Source organism: Mobula hypostoma, chromosome 21, assembly GCF_963921235.1.
Source record: "Mobula hypostoma chromosome 21, sMobHyp1.1, whole genome shotgun sequence".
In the NCBI taxonomy this organism is placed as follows: domain Eukaryota; kingdom Metazoa; phylum Chordata; class Chondrichthyes; order Myliobatiformes; family Myliobatidae; genus Mobula; species Mobula hypostoma.
The window spans coordinates 12,047,732-12,062,417 of record NC_086117.1 but is presented as its reverse complement, the minus strand read 5'-3'; the positions used below and the strand labels follow the sequence as shown (position 1 = coordinate 12,062,417).

Here is a 14,686-nt window from a genome sequence, read left to right as displayed (position 1 = left end):
GTTCTGAGGGGTGCGACTCAAAACCACAAATCGCTGACCTAACGCATCATCCCCTCCCGATTCACTCTGCTGAATTGGGGGGGGGGGGGTGGCACCGAGGTGCTGTAGACTTTAACACATCAAGGCAGTAAGTGTGCTTTAGAAGAAATTTGAGACACCATGCGAAGGAATTAAATGCAATCTAAGTTTCATTTCCCTACAGTTACTGCAGAGTGTGCACAAGCAAGATGATGTTGCGATACTCACCCGAGCTGCTGCTCCTGCACAACCGGGTCCAGCAGCGGCGCCCGCTCCTCCGCAGACATTGCAAGCTCGGAGCGGAGAGCCCGGGACACTCACGTGACAGCCGCCACCATGTGACCTCCTGGGCGGGGCAACGGCGGGCTCACGTGACCCCCTGCGTTTCCCCAACAACCGCCGCGCCGCCTTTCTCCCCGCTCCGCTACCTCAGCGTTGGACCCAGGCCGCTGCCCCCGCCTCAGTGAGCTGGATATGGGAGTTCATGGCGGCTGTAGGAACCTCTCTCTACCTATTTGCCATCATATTTCCGCTCCCTGAGCTCCGCTGTCGTGCAGGCGGTTGCGACACGATCATGCGCATAATCCCCTTGTGACACCCCTGGCTCACAAGACGCCGCCATGTTTGTTATAGGCGAAGATATCTTCCCTCTCCCCCTGAGCGCTGGAGATGTAAATACCCGAATCACATCAGAGATTCACCCCCGAGTGACAAATCTATGAACTACATGTAACTCACGCCGTGGACGGTGCTAGGACTTCTTTCAGACCTGACAGCTGAATTGTAAATGCGCATGTGCACCTGCTCTGATCGGGCGACCAATCAGTGCGCGGGAAGGGGGCGGTGGCGCGCGCGGGCTGTGGGAGGTGACGGAGGCGCAGTCGCGGCGTTACTGTGACGCCAGTTCCGGCCGTGTCCAACTTGGACTTGTGGTTGAGGATTCGGGCGGCGGCGGCTGTGGCGGTCGCCGTGTGAGGAGCTGATGTCCCCCGCCGGGCTCTTGCCCACGGCAGCTATGGTCACAGCCTTCGGTGTATGGTGAGCCCGTCTCCTCCGATGCTTACCTTTACCTAACGGCGTGCGGACCTAGTGGGAGTGTGGGCTTGTGGTTCGTCCCGGCCCTCCCTTCTCCATCGGGCCGGGAGTCGCGGGTGGGGGTTTTGACTGAGGGAGTGCGGCGAGTTGCTGGGCTTTTGATTGAGGGAGCGCAGGGAGCTGGTGGGTGTTTGGCTGAGGAAGCACGGCGAGTAGCTGGGTGCTGACCATAAAATGCATTAACTGAGAGAAGCTACTTAGCCTCTTGTTTCTACTGCACATCCCGTAAGATGATCTATTTTATCCCACTTTCTTACATTAATTTCATACCCTTTAATTAATTTAAAGATGGTTTGAGTTTGGCTACTGTCATAAAAAGTCAATGTAATATGAGTTCTTAAGCCTTTGGATGTTAAACATTCAAAGGGTTCTCTCTCTAAGGAAATTTCGATTTATGTTTTTCCTCCAATCATAAATATTGTTATTGAAAGTGACTTATGTCAGTTAGATGACAACCCATTCTTCTGATCTAATCCGTAGAGAATAGAGCTCTAATCTGCTTGATTTCTTTTGTAAAAGGATCCTATCTACCATTTCCAACTTCCACCTTCCATTTCTTGGTGGTCCAGATAATAGAGTGGCAGAGACCCAAATTTGATCCTGACCCTAGATGCTAACAATGTGGTGCTCCCTGTGACGCTGAGGATTTCCTTTTAGGTGCCCTGATTTCCTTCCACACCCCAAAGACGTGTGGGTTGGTTGGTTAGTGAATCAGTAATGTAAATGCCAGTAGGTAGGGTAAGTGATGGAGTTGATGAGAAGTTGGAGGTATAATAAGAATGATATTAATATGTGTAAATGGATGGCTGGTAGGTGGGATAGCCTCACTGGGCTTGAGGACCTGTTTCTGTGCAGTTTCTTTCTGTCTCATTCATTGTGTTACGTACACATTACTGTTCCTCTGTTGCACGTATTTCCTTGGGTTGGTATACATACTCTGGCCATTCTATTAGGTATCTCCTGTGTCTGATGAAGTGGCCACTGAGTGTCTGTTCATGGTCTTCTGCTGTAGTCCATCCACTTGAAAGTTTGACATTGTACATTGAGATGTTCCTCTTCACACCTCTGTTGTAATATGTGGTTATTTGAGTTACATTTGTCTTCCTGTCAGCTTGAACTAGTCTGGCCATTCTCCTCTGACCTCTCATTAACAAGGCATAACAACAACTGAACCTCTTGACCATGTCTGCTTGCTTTAACGCATTCATTTGCTGCAAGTGATTGGTTATATATTTGCATTAACTAACAGGTGTACCTAATAAAGTGGCCACTGAGTATACTTGTGACTGTATGCAGCATTCCAGGCACTATACAGTACCTTATAATACAAACAGTTTGCAAGACAAGCTTTTCACAGCATCTTGGTACATATGACAATAACAAACCTATACCAGTGTCTCATAGGGCCCAATATAGTTGCAGCAAGCTGCTTTAATTTTATACCCTGGTTATTTTTCAGTCAAGCTCACTGTATGATTGCCTTTTTAATTGCTTGCAGTTTCCACATGTACATGACTCATTGAGATGAACAACAACAGGAATCTCATCTGAATAACACCTTATAATACTCTTTTATTCAACAAATATGAATGAATTTATATTTTTTCATCTGTCAAATCCTCACCCTGTCATTCATTCTTTGGGGTTTTTCTTCTGTTTTATGCATGTCTGCAGAAAGTAAGAATTTCAGGTTGTATATTGTATATGTTCTCTGATAATAAGTGGAACTATTGATAATCCATCAGCTTTCATTCATTGTATTAGTATAGATTGTGAACGGGTGGGGTTTTGCAAATTAAAGCCTGAGCTATTTATTCCTATTGTTTGCTGTCGTTTAGCTAATCATTTCATGCTGGTATGTCACCACTAGTCCCATGTATTCTTTGTTTAATGTCATTTTTTTGTGGCATTTTATTAAAGACCTTTTGAGAGTATCTTGCGTGAATAGATTCTCTAAAACAAGAAGCAAACATGGTTTCCCTTTCATAAATCCATATCATCTCTGCTCAATACATTTTTATAAGTACTTTGTCAACATATTCCTTAATGACTTGACTTTCTCAAATGCAGCTAGGAATAGGAAGTGAACACTGTCCTTAACCGGTAACACCCAGATTCTGAAAAAAAATAGGTGAATAGCAACTATTCTAGGAATTTCCCTAATGTTAGACTAGCTGATATGCTATTCCATGCCTTCTATTGTCTGTTCTTCAGTGGGTATTGAGGGGGTTTGATTCTGAGATTTGTGGGGGCAAGATTACGTCATTTGGATTTGCAGTGGCTGGGATTAATTTTATGTTCGGAGTAGGTGCAATGGATTTGGGGGTTGACTGAGGAATTGTGAATAGTCATTAATAGAGTTGTAATAGGTGGTTATGGTGACAAAGCTGGTGCAGTGCCAATTTGCTGTGTGATTTTATTTCATTTCTTTGTCATGAATATGCACAACTCAAAATTGCTTCGAGTCATAGAGCACTATAGCATAGAAACAGGCCCTTTGGCCCATCTAGTCCATGGCAAACCTATTCTGCCTAGTCCCAACGACCAGCAACTAGACCACGACCCTCCATACTCCTCCCTTGCATGTACTTATCCAAACTTCACATCAATGTTTATCGAGCCCACATTCGCCACTTAAGCTGGAATCTCCTCTGAGTGAAGACATTCCCCTTAAACATTTCACCTTTCATGCTTCACCCATGACCTTTGGTTCTGGAGTTCTAATGGTAGAATGTTTTTTCCCAACATCATGAACCACATTACTAGTTTAGTTATTCATGCTAAATTTATAAATATGGGTTCCTGGTATTCCTTCTAAAGTTGCAGGTCAAATTTGAATGCTGATTTAATTAAAAATTTCCATTTTTTGGCATAGAGAAATGTGGCAGATTAGCCCTTCTGTCAAAACCATATGTGTGGTCTGGGACAAAAATGAAGATGCATTTATTAGGGAGTGAGTGAATAGTGGGGAAAGATGAGGTTAATTGCAGTGCTTGTGTCAGACTGATAGTTTGACCACTGAGAATGGTGGAAAATGTTATAGAATGAAGTTGGCATATTGGGCAGAATAAACTTTGATACCTCGGAACAGAATTAAGCCATTTGGCCCTTCAAGTCTGCTCTGACATTCCATCATGGCTGATATATTATCCCTCAACCCCATTCTCCTGACTTTTCCTTGTAACCTTTGATGCCCTTACTAATCAAGAAGCTATCAACCTCTGCTTTAAACATAAGCAATGACTTGGCCTCCACAGCTGGCTGTGGCAATGAATTCCACAGGTTCGCCACCCTCTGGCTAAAGAAACTCCTCCTCACCTCTGTTCTAAGGGGACATTGTTGTTCTATTCTGAGCCTGTGCTGTATGGTACTAGGCTTGCCCACTATCAAAAACATTACTCTATCTGGCCCTTTCAGTATTCGATAGGCTTCAATGAAAGACTCCCTCATTCTTAAATCTAGTGAGTACAAGTCCAGCGCCATCAAACGCTCCTTTTCTGGACCCTCTCCAATCCAGCACAAAGTTCAAAGTACATTTATTATCAAAGTATGTATACATTATACAACTTTGAGGTTCGTCTCCTTACAGGCAGCCTCAAAACAAAGTAGTGCAGTGGAACTCATTTAAATAAGATTGTCAAACAGCCATTGTGCAGGGGAAAAAACAAATCATGCAAATAATATTCAGAAGGGACTCAAAATTGCTCATGAAACTCCATGCGCAGTCTGACCAATGCCTTATAAAGCTTCAGCATCACATCCTCGCTGTTTATATTCTATTCTGTGGTTTGTATGCATTGAGATTTGCATGAAGGATTGTTCAGTGTAAAAACTGTTCCATGTTGTCTACGTCATTGTTGACTCTGAAGTTATAGCCTTGCTCACTACAAAGAATTTTCTTAATCAAATACGTACATTGTCAAGCTTTATGTAGTGGAATTCCCTCTTATACTTGTCCAGTGATTGTGGATAGATTAGAGATGCAAGAATTTGGTGCAACAAACTGGAACTAATGGCAGGCTTCAACCTGAAGTGTTCTTTCCCCACCAAGCACATGCTACTTGACCTGCTGAGTTCCTCCAGGGTAATTTAGGGGATGGAGAATGTCATATGTACACTTTCCATGAAGAACTGTAGAGATCATTGTTTGGAACAGAATCTATAATTGCTTGGTGGAAGCAGCAGTTTGGAGTTTTGATGAATTATTCAGCACAATAAGTTTGTTCATTTGTAAGGCCAGGCAGTGATTTAGATAAGCTGGGAAAGTTGTAGTTATTCTCTTAAGTAGGAAATTGATTAAACCTTGGTGAATAAGCTTTAAGCCTCGAGACTTGCTATTTGATTAAAGCATTTGACAATCTTCATTTTGAATGGAAGTTGAGAGATTTGAAACCAAGATGCTTCGTCAATCATTATTCTGTGAGGATGCTCAGTTCCTGAACTCCAAGCTAGGGACTTGGATAGGATTGTAACTGTGTGCCAATAATAGATAGCACTTTTCCAGTTTTACATTAATATTGAATGATAAGCATATTTGGCAAAGCTGCTAAATCACTTGCGTTGCTGTGATATTAGCACACCCTGTAGATTTTCCTTATCAGCTGACACTGGGGATATCTCTGAAGGATATGCTCCAGTTTCTTCCCACATTCCAGGGTTAGTATGTTGTGGGCATGTTGTATACAGCACAATGCTCACTGATTTGGTTTAGTGGAAGTGACATTTTTCACTGTATGTTTTAATGACCGTGTGACAAAATAAGGTTAATCTTTTAGCTTTTGTTATTGATTCCCAAAAAAAACCCAGAAAAAATGTTCCAAAATATTTGGAGTATTTTAGATAGGGCAAGGCATATAACCTGTATAACCAAAGGTCCCAACACAATAGAACACTGCGATAGTAAGATGAGGAATGCCTACCATTCACTGCCCAGACTGCTTTTTGTGCCTGTCCTTTTACCTGCATACAGGCAGAGGTTAAAGAGCAAGCCTGTAGACATTAGGACAACAAAGAAGTGGTCATGGAAGGTAGAATAGTGGCTACGGGATTGCTTCAAGTCGGTGGACTGGGCCTTGTTCAATGACTCATCTATGGATCTGAATGAATACACAACGATTGTTACAGACTTTATAAAAACAGTCGTAGATTCCTTCTTTCCCCAACCAGAAGACTTGGATGAGCCATGAGATATGCATCTGCTGAAGGTCAGAACAGAGGCATTTGAGTCTGATGACCAAGACAGTTATAAAAAGACCAGATACAATCTCTGGAAAGCCATCTGGCAGGCAAAGTGACAATTCCAGACTAAACTTGAATCAATGATAGATGCTCGACATCTTGGCAGGGCTTGAATACTATCACCTCTTGTAGAGTGAAATCATGGCTTCACTTCCAGATGAGCTCAATGCCTTCTATGCTGGCTTTGACCCTCAGAACATAAAGGAACATGAGCTCCCGTAGTCTGTAGTTTCAGTCTCTGAGGCCGACATGAAAGCATCCTTCAGGAGGGAAAGCAACTTGCCTAGATGGGGTACCTGACTGAGTGCTAAAGACAAGACCTGTGCTGATTAACTAGCTGCAGTGTTCACTGAGATCTATAACTGCTTTGGCAGGCTGAGGTACCTACCTGCTTCAAGCAGGCTTCAATTAGATCTGTGCTGAAGAAGAGTGTGGTAATCTGCTTCAATGACTATCATCCAGTAGCACTGTGACGAAGTGTTTTGAGGTTGGTGATGAAACATATCAATAGCTGTCTAAGAAGTGACTTGGATCTGCTACAATTTGCCGACCGGTTCAATAGGTCCATAGCAGATGCTGTTTCGTTGGCTCTTCACGCAACCGTGGAACATCTTGATAACAAAGGTGCTTACATCAGGATGATTTTATCAACTACAGCTCAGTGTTCAATACTATCATCCCCTCAGAACTAATCAATAAGCTTCAAGACCTTGCCTCAATACCTCCCTGTACAGTTGGATCTTCAATTTCCTTACTTACAGACCCCAGTCAGTTGAGATTGGCAATAACATCTCCTCCACAACCTCCAAAAGGTTGCACCAAAAAGGTTGTGTGCTTAGCCCCCTCCTCGACTTGCTTTACACTTATGACTGTGTGGCTAAGCACAGCTCCAATGTTGTATTTAAGTTTGCTGATGACACCACTGTTGTAGACCAAATCAAAGGTGGTGATGAATCAGCATGTAGGAGGGAGATTGAAGATCCGGCTGAATGGTGCCATAACAACAACATCTCACTCGATGTCTGCAAGACCAAGGATCTGATTATTGACTTCAGGAGGAGAAAACCAGACGTCCATCCATCAGTCCTCTTTGAGGTGGAGGGGGGTCAGCGACTTATAATTCCTTGATGTTATCATTTCGGAGGACCTGTCCTGGGTCCAGCATGTATGTGCAATTATGAAGAAAGCACGGCAACTTCTACTTCCTTAGAAGTTTGCACAGGTGTGTGATGGAAAGTATTTTGACTGGGTGCACTGCAGTCTGATAAGGAAATGCCAATGCTGTTGAACAGAAAATCATATAAAAAGTAGTGGATACGGCTCAGTCCATGGGAAAAACTCTCCCCACCATTGAGCACATCTACACGTTGTCATAGGAAAGCAGTATCCATCGTAAGGGACCCTCCAACACCCATGTCATGTTCTCTTCTTGCTGCTACCATCAAAAAGAAGGTGGAGGACACGCGGGACTCGCCCCACCAGATTCAGAAACAGTTATTACCCCTCAACCATCAGTCTCTTGCACCAGAGGGAATAACTTAACTCACTGAACGGTCCCACAAACCGAAGGACTCACTTTCAAGGATCCTTCATCTCATGTTCTCGATATTTATTGTTTATTTATTTATTATTGCTTTTTTTTTTGTTTTCTATTTGCACAGTTCGTTGTGTTTTGCAAACTAATTGCCCTGTTGGTGCAGTCTTTCATTGATTCTATCATGGTTATTGAATTTATTGGGTATGCCTGCAAGAAAATGAATCTGAGTTGTATATGGTGACATTTATGTACTTTGCCTAACTCAAAGTTCAATGTAGATTTTATTATTAATGTCTTTGGGTTTGTAACCGTACTGAAGTAATGACCTACTTGCCCTTTTCCTTGGTTGCTGCCTGAACATGTAGAGTATTTCCAGCATGTTCTCTCAGCTTTCCAACATCTCTGATGTTGTATTGATTTGTCATGCTGCCTGGCCTACTGAATTCCTCCAGCATTTTTTGTGCGTTGCTTGGATTTCCAGCATCTACAGGTTTTCTCTTGTTTGCTGTCAGAACCATAGAACACTATAGCACAGAAAACAGGCCATTCGGCCCTTCTAGTCTGTGCTGAAACTTTATTCTGCTAGTCCCATTGACCTGCACCCAGTCCATAACCCTCCAGACCTCTCCCATCCATGTATCTATCCAATTTGTTCTTAAAACTTAAGAGTGAGCCCGCGTTTACCATGTCAGATGACAGCTCGTTCCACACTCCCACCACTCTGAGTGAAGAAGTTCCCCCTAAATCTTTCCCCTTTCACCCTAAAGCCATGTCCTCTCATGTTTATCTCTTCTAGTCTAAGTGGAAAGAGCCTACTCGCATTTACTCTGTCTATACCCATCATTATTTTGTAAACCTCTATCAAATCTCCCCTCATTCTTCTACGTTGCAAGGAATAAAGTCCTAACCTGTTCAGTCTTTCCCTGTAACTCAACTCCTGAAGACCCGGCAGCATCCTTGTAAATCTTTTCTGCACACCTTCAGTCTTACTGATATCCTTCCTATAGTTAGGTAACTAGAACTGCACACAATATTCCAAATTTGGCCTCACCAACCTCTTATACAACCTCGCTGTAACATCCCAACTCCTATACTCAATACTTTGATTTATGAATGCCAGGATGCCAAAAGCCTTCTTTACCACCCTGTCCACTTGTGACACCACTTTCAGAGAATTATGTATCTGAACTCCCAGATCCCTTTGTTCCTCCGCACTCCTCAGTGCCCTACCATTTACTGTGTATGTTCTACCTTTATTTGTCCTTCCAAAATGCAACACCTCACACTTGTCTGCGTTAAATTCCATCTGCTATTTTCTAGCCCTTTTTTCCAGCTGCTCCAGATCCCTCTGCAAGCTTTGAAAGCCTTCCTCGCCGTCCACAACGCCTCCAATCTTAGTGTCATCAGCAAGCTTGCTGATCCAATTTTCTACATTTTCATCTACATCATAGACAACAAACAACAATGGTCCCAGCACAGATCCGTGAGGCACACCACTAGTCACAGGCTTCCAGCCTGAGAAGCAATTATCCATTACCACTCTGTCTTCTCCCACCCAGCCAATTTCAAATCCAGTTTACAACCTCTCCATGGATACCTAGCGTCTGAACCTTCTGAACTAACCTCCCACGTGGGACCTTGTCAAAGGCCTTACTAAATAAAGTCCATGTAGACAACGTCCACAGCCTTTCCCTCATCTACTTTCTTTGTAACCTCCTCAAAAAACTCTACAAGATTCGTTAAACACGATCTACCACACACAAAGCCCTGCTGACTATTCTTAATCAGCCCTTGGCTGTCCAAATACTTGTATATCCGATCTCTCAGAACACCTGCCAATAACTTACCTACTATTGGTGTTAGGCTTACCGGTCTGTAATTGTCTGGTTTACTTTTAGAGCCTTTTTTAAACAACGGAACAACATGAGCCACCCTCCAGTCCTCCAGCACTGCACCGGTGGCTAAGAACATTTTAAATATTTCTGCCAGGGCCCCTGCAATTTCTACACTAGTCTCTCTCAATGTCTGAGGAAATATCCTGTCAGGCCCGGGGGATTTATCTACCTTTATTCGCTGTAAGATAGCAAGCACCTCTTCCTCTTTAATCTCTATATGTTCCATGATACTACTGCTTGTTTCCCTTCCTTCCATATACACTCTGCCAGTTTCCTGAGTAAATACTGATTAAAAAATACTGTTTAAGATCCCCCCCCCCCCCATCTCCTGAGGCTCCATACATAGACAACCACTCTGACCTTCTAGGGGACCAATTTTCTCCTTTACTATCCTTTTAATATACTTGTAGAAACCCTTCGGATTTACCTTCACATTATCTGCCAAAGCAACCTCATGTCTTTTTGCCTTCCTGATTTCCTCCTTTAGTATTTTCTTACATTTTCTATACCCTTAAAGTACCTCATTTGTTCCTAGTTGCCTATACTTACTGTACACCTCTCTCTTTTTCTTAACCAGATCGCCAATATCCCTTGAAAACCAAGGTTCCCTATGCCTGTTAACTTGCCTTTAATCCTGGCAGGAACATGCAAACTCTGCACTCTCAAAATTTTGCCTTTGAAGGCCTTCCACTTACTGAACACATCCTTGCCAGAAAACAACTTATTCCAATCCACTCCTCCTAGATCTTTTCTCATCTCCACAAAATTGGCCTTTCTCTAGTTTAGAACCTCAACCAGATCTATCTTTATCCATAATTAACTTGAAACTAATGACATTATGGTCACTGGACACAAAATGTTCGCTACACATATTTCTGACACCTGACCTGTCTGGTTCCCTAATAGGAGATCAAGTGTTGCATCCTCTCTCATTGGTTACTCTACATATTGATTTAGAAAACTTTCCTGAACACATTTGACAAACGCCAAGCCATCCAGCCCTTTCACAGTGAGCTGTTATACAATATTTGAAATGCAATTAGAATTCATGAAAACAAGGAACCAAAATTTACATTGTTCTTTAAAATTAAATCTATGCCATTAAAGTATAACTTTCTAGGGCAAGTGACCTAACCATTAATTTCTATTCAGCTCTACTGGGACAAACATTTAAATATTTTCAGAATTATGAAAATGATAATTAATCATGCACAGTTGTAGCTATGTTGGAAATTGCAAGAGAATGAATCTCAGAGTAATATATGGTGACATATATGTACTTTGGTAATAAATTTACTTTGGATGTTGAATTGACGGTAACTAAAATGTCAAAACAAAATCACTGATCATAAAAACAGAGCAACTGCAAACTCCTGACACAAAACAAGGTTAGAGGAAGTTGTGGAGTTTATTACAGTGCAGAATAGACCCTTTCAGCCCCTCCACCACCCAGCAACCCCAAATTTAACTGTAGCCTAATCGCAGGACAATTTACAATGACCAATTAGCCCACTAACCCGTACATCTTTGGACTTTTGGGAGGAAACTGGAGCACCTGGAGATTGCAAACACATTCCACAGGCAGGACATACAAACTCCTTACAGATGAAGCTGGAACTGAACTCCGACGCCGTGAGCTGTAATGCTCATCAAACCAAAGGATCATATTTTAGCATCATTAAATAATCTTAAAGCAGGGTGTTTGGTAATGGGGTGACATCATTAGAACTGCTTTGCTTACTGCAGTTTCAAGCATTCAGGCTTGGATATGCCGCAAACATCTGGGAGTGAAAATGCAATTTAGGAGCTACAAAGAATTTAATGCTATCGATCATAATCTTGAATGTTACAGTAAAGATTTGGAAGATGCAATTATCAGAAGTATTGTGTGAAGGCAGTCTGCACTGGTTTTGTTCATTTTCAGTCAATCAAAAGAACAGGACATTGTACACTGCATTAATTCCTCCATTGATAACTATTGGGGACTAATAGAGTTTTATAGTACTGTAGTAGTATCAAATTTGTGCTGTTTTTCATTTAAATATATAATTTGTTACTTGGTTACAGTAAATGGTAGTTTTGTTTTTTTATACCTTTTTAATTGTTTCCATGAAGCTGATTAATTGGGGTAGCTACTTAATTGGGACAAAATGTACTGGTTCTGCTGTGTCTCAATTAGCTGAAACCTGTATATGTTATGTATTTCTTACTGTAATTTAGTGTTTTTATTTTGTACTGCTGCTGCAAAACAAATTTCACGATATATGCCAGTGATATTGAACCTGATTCTGAATAAAATCTTTCATTAGTAGAACATGTCTTTCAGGGAAAATATCCTCAAGGCTGTATTAAGCACATCATAGGTGTTTGAGCTGAAATATTAAACTGTTGCACAAGTTACAGATGTAACGTGTTCTCTTATGTTTCATAGGTATATAGTCACATGGCCATATGGAGAGGAAGGACTTTAATGCATGGCTTGAAACCCTCTCCAGCACATTTATTACCTTGACTGATTCCCAGAAGAATGAGACTTTGGACCACCTGATCAGCTTGAGTGGGGCTGTCCAGTTGAGGCACCTCTCCAATAATCTTGAGACCCTTCTGAAAAGAGACTTCCTCAAGCTGCTTCCACTGGAGCTCAGTTTTTATCTGTTAAAGTGGCTTGACCCTCCAACCCTGCTCAATTGCTGTCTGGTATGTAAGCAGTGGAATAAAGTGATAAGTGTCTGCACTGAAGTTTGGCAGGAAGCCTGTCGGAGTTTGGGCTGGCAGATCGATGATACCATCGAAGACACACTACACTGGAAGAAGATTTATCTAAAGGCAGTTAGAAGGATCAAGCAGTTGCAGGACAAAGAAGCTTTTGAGACGTCCTCCTTAATTGGCCACAGCGCTAGAGTGTATGCTCTCTATTATAAAGATGGATTGTTGTGTACAGGTCAGTATCACAGATCAGCATTCTAAGAATGCCTGGAAACAAAATGCATGCGATATAGTTGTGAAATATTTGTTGAAATGGTAATCACAAATGAGAGGATTAAATTATGCCAAAGGTTTAATAGAAATAAACATTTTACTTTCTCTTGTGGTTCAGTTCTCCATTCTATCCACTCCCAGTATCAGCTGTCACAGTCTTAAGCTACATCTGTTATGATGTTTATGGTTACTGGGGATTAGGAAAGTAATCTTTTTTGGTTTTCTTCTTCATTCTTCCAGCCCTCAGGGTCCTGAACCAGTGTGGACAGCTTCAATCACTTCAACACTGAATTGATTCCACAACCTATGGACTCACTTTCAAGGATTACAACTCATATTCACAATGTTATTTATTATTTAATATTATTTGTTTTTGTGTATTTGCACAATTTGTCTTTTCCACATTGGTTGTCCATTTTTATTTGTGTATAGTTTTTCATTGATTCTATTGTTTCTTTATATTTACTGTGAATGCCTGCAAGAAAATGAATCCCAGGGTAGTATATGGTGACATACAGGTACTTTGATAATAAATTTACTTTGAATTTTTTCTGCTTGGGTTTGTCGGGGGCGGCATGGCTCAACGGACCAGAAGGGCCTACTCCATAACGTTTCACTAAATAAATACATAAATCCAATTGCCTCTGCAGCATTCCGTTCAATCATTTTTGTTTTTCTCTCAAGTTTATCTGTTTATATCCATCTGTTACTGATTTGTTGAGCAGTTTGCAGAATGAAATTCAATTATAGTTCATGTTGATTTAGTGTTCAATTGTCTTTTAAGCTAAATTGTGTATTGCACATTTTGTGCATAGCTGCTTGTCAAAATGTAATTCTTTTTATGTAATATAGAATGGAGCAGATGAGTGAAACAAATTAATTTCTCTTGACATTCCAAACAAACAACAATAAGCTTTCCCCTACCACCCCTGACATAAATCCGTTTCAGTTACCTGGTTGCATGAAGCATTCATGGAGACTATCATCTACTTTCGGTTGACCCACCACCTTTCAGAGTCCGAGTCATACAGCACAGAGGCTCCTAAATGTCCAGCAGAGCAAGATGTATCTTCACGCTAATCCCATTTCCCACTCCTCTAAATTCTTATACCTGCCTCAATCACTTCCTCTGGCAGCGAGTTCCATTTATCTGCCACGCACTGTGTTTTTATATTAAATGCCCCTTAATAAGATTAGGTTGTTATTAATCTTTAACCTTAAAGCTGTCCTTTAACTTTTGATTCCCCAAACCTGGAGAGAAGAACACTCACTCATCTGTCTCTATCCATCGTGATCTCTCCTCAGTTTCCTACACTACAAGGAGTAAAGGCCCAGCCTACCTAACATTTTTGTATAACTCAAGTCTCTTGAATCCTGACAACATCCTTGTAAATCTTTGCACACTTTCTCATTTTACCACATTCTTCTTATAACAGTGACCAAAACTGACCACAATACTCAATACAAAGTCTGGGTATACTTTGGTAACTCAGCAGTGAATTGAGTACCTCTGATTTCTGAATTTGCTCTCCTTTTAGAAAATAGTCTACGCCCTTATTATTTCTATTGAAGAAATGCATGGACAACGGACTGTATTCCATTTGACACCTTTTTGCTCATTATCCCAACCTGTCCAAGTCCTCCAGATTCCCTTCTTCTGTAACACTATCTGCCCCTCCATCTATCTTTGTATCATCTGCAAACTTGGTCAGAAAACCATCAATTCCTGGAACTTAATATATAGCATGAAAAGTAATAGACCCAACACTGACCCCTGCAGAAACCACTAGTCACTGTCCGCCAACTAGAAAAGGCTCCCTTCAACCAGCTTTTTGCCTTCTGTCAGTCAGCCAATCTTCTATCCGTGCCAGTACCTTTCCTGCAATCCCATGAGCTCCTGTCTTGTTCAGCAGCCTTGTGTGCA

The 14,686-nt window shown here is 41.6% G+C and overlaps 2 protein-coding genes across 3 annotated transcripts in view; one reads left to right on the top strand and one right to left on the bottom strand.

Annotated features, from left to right (window-relative positions):
- The window catches only part of slc2a8 (solute carrier family 2 member 8), a 37,958-nt gene extending 37,601 nt beyond the window's left edge, over positions 1-357 (bottom strand). For both annotated transcript variants that reach the window (XM_063073100.1, XM_063073099.1), the window contains exon 1: positions 247-357. In XM_063073100.1, coding sequence (XP_062929170.1) covers positions 247-305 — 59 coding nt within the window. In that variant the 5' untranslated portion in view covers positions 306-357. The remainder of the gene's footprint in view (positions 1-246) is intronic.
- Positions 358-927: 570 nt separating this feature from the next.
- The window catches only part of fbxw2 (F-box and WD repeat domain containing 2), a 35,553-nt gene continuing 21,794 nt past the window's right edge, over positions 928-14,686 (top strand). Inside the window, exons 1-2 of the mRNA XM_063073431.1 lie at positions 928-1,056; positions 12,215-12,724. Coding sequence (XP_062929501.1) covers positions 12,235-12,724 — 490 coding nt within the window. The 5' untranslated portion in view covers positions 928-1,056; positions 12,215-12,234. The remainder of the gene's footprint in view (positions 1,057-12,214; positions 12,725-14,686) is intronic.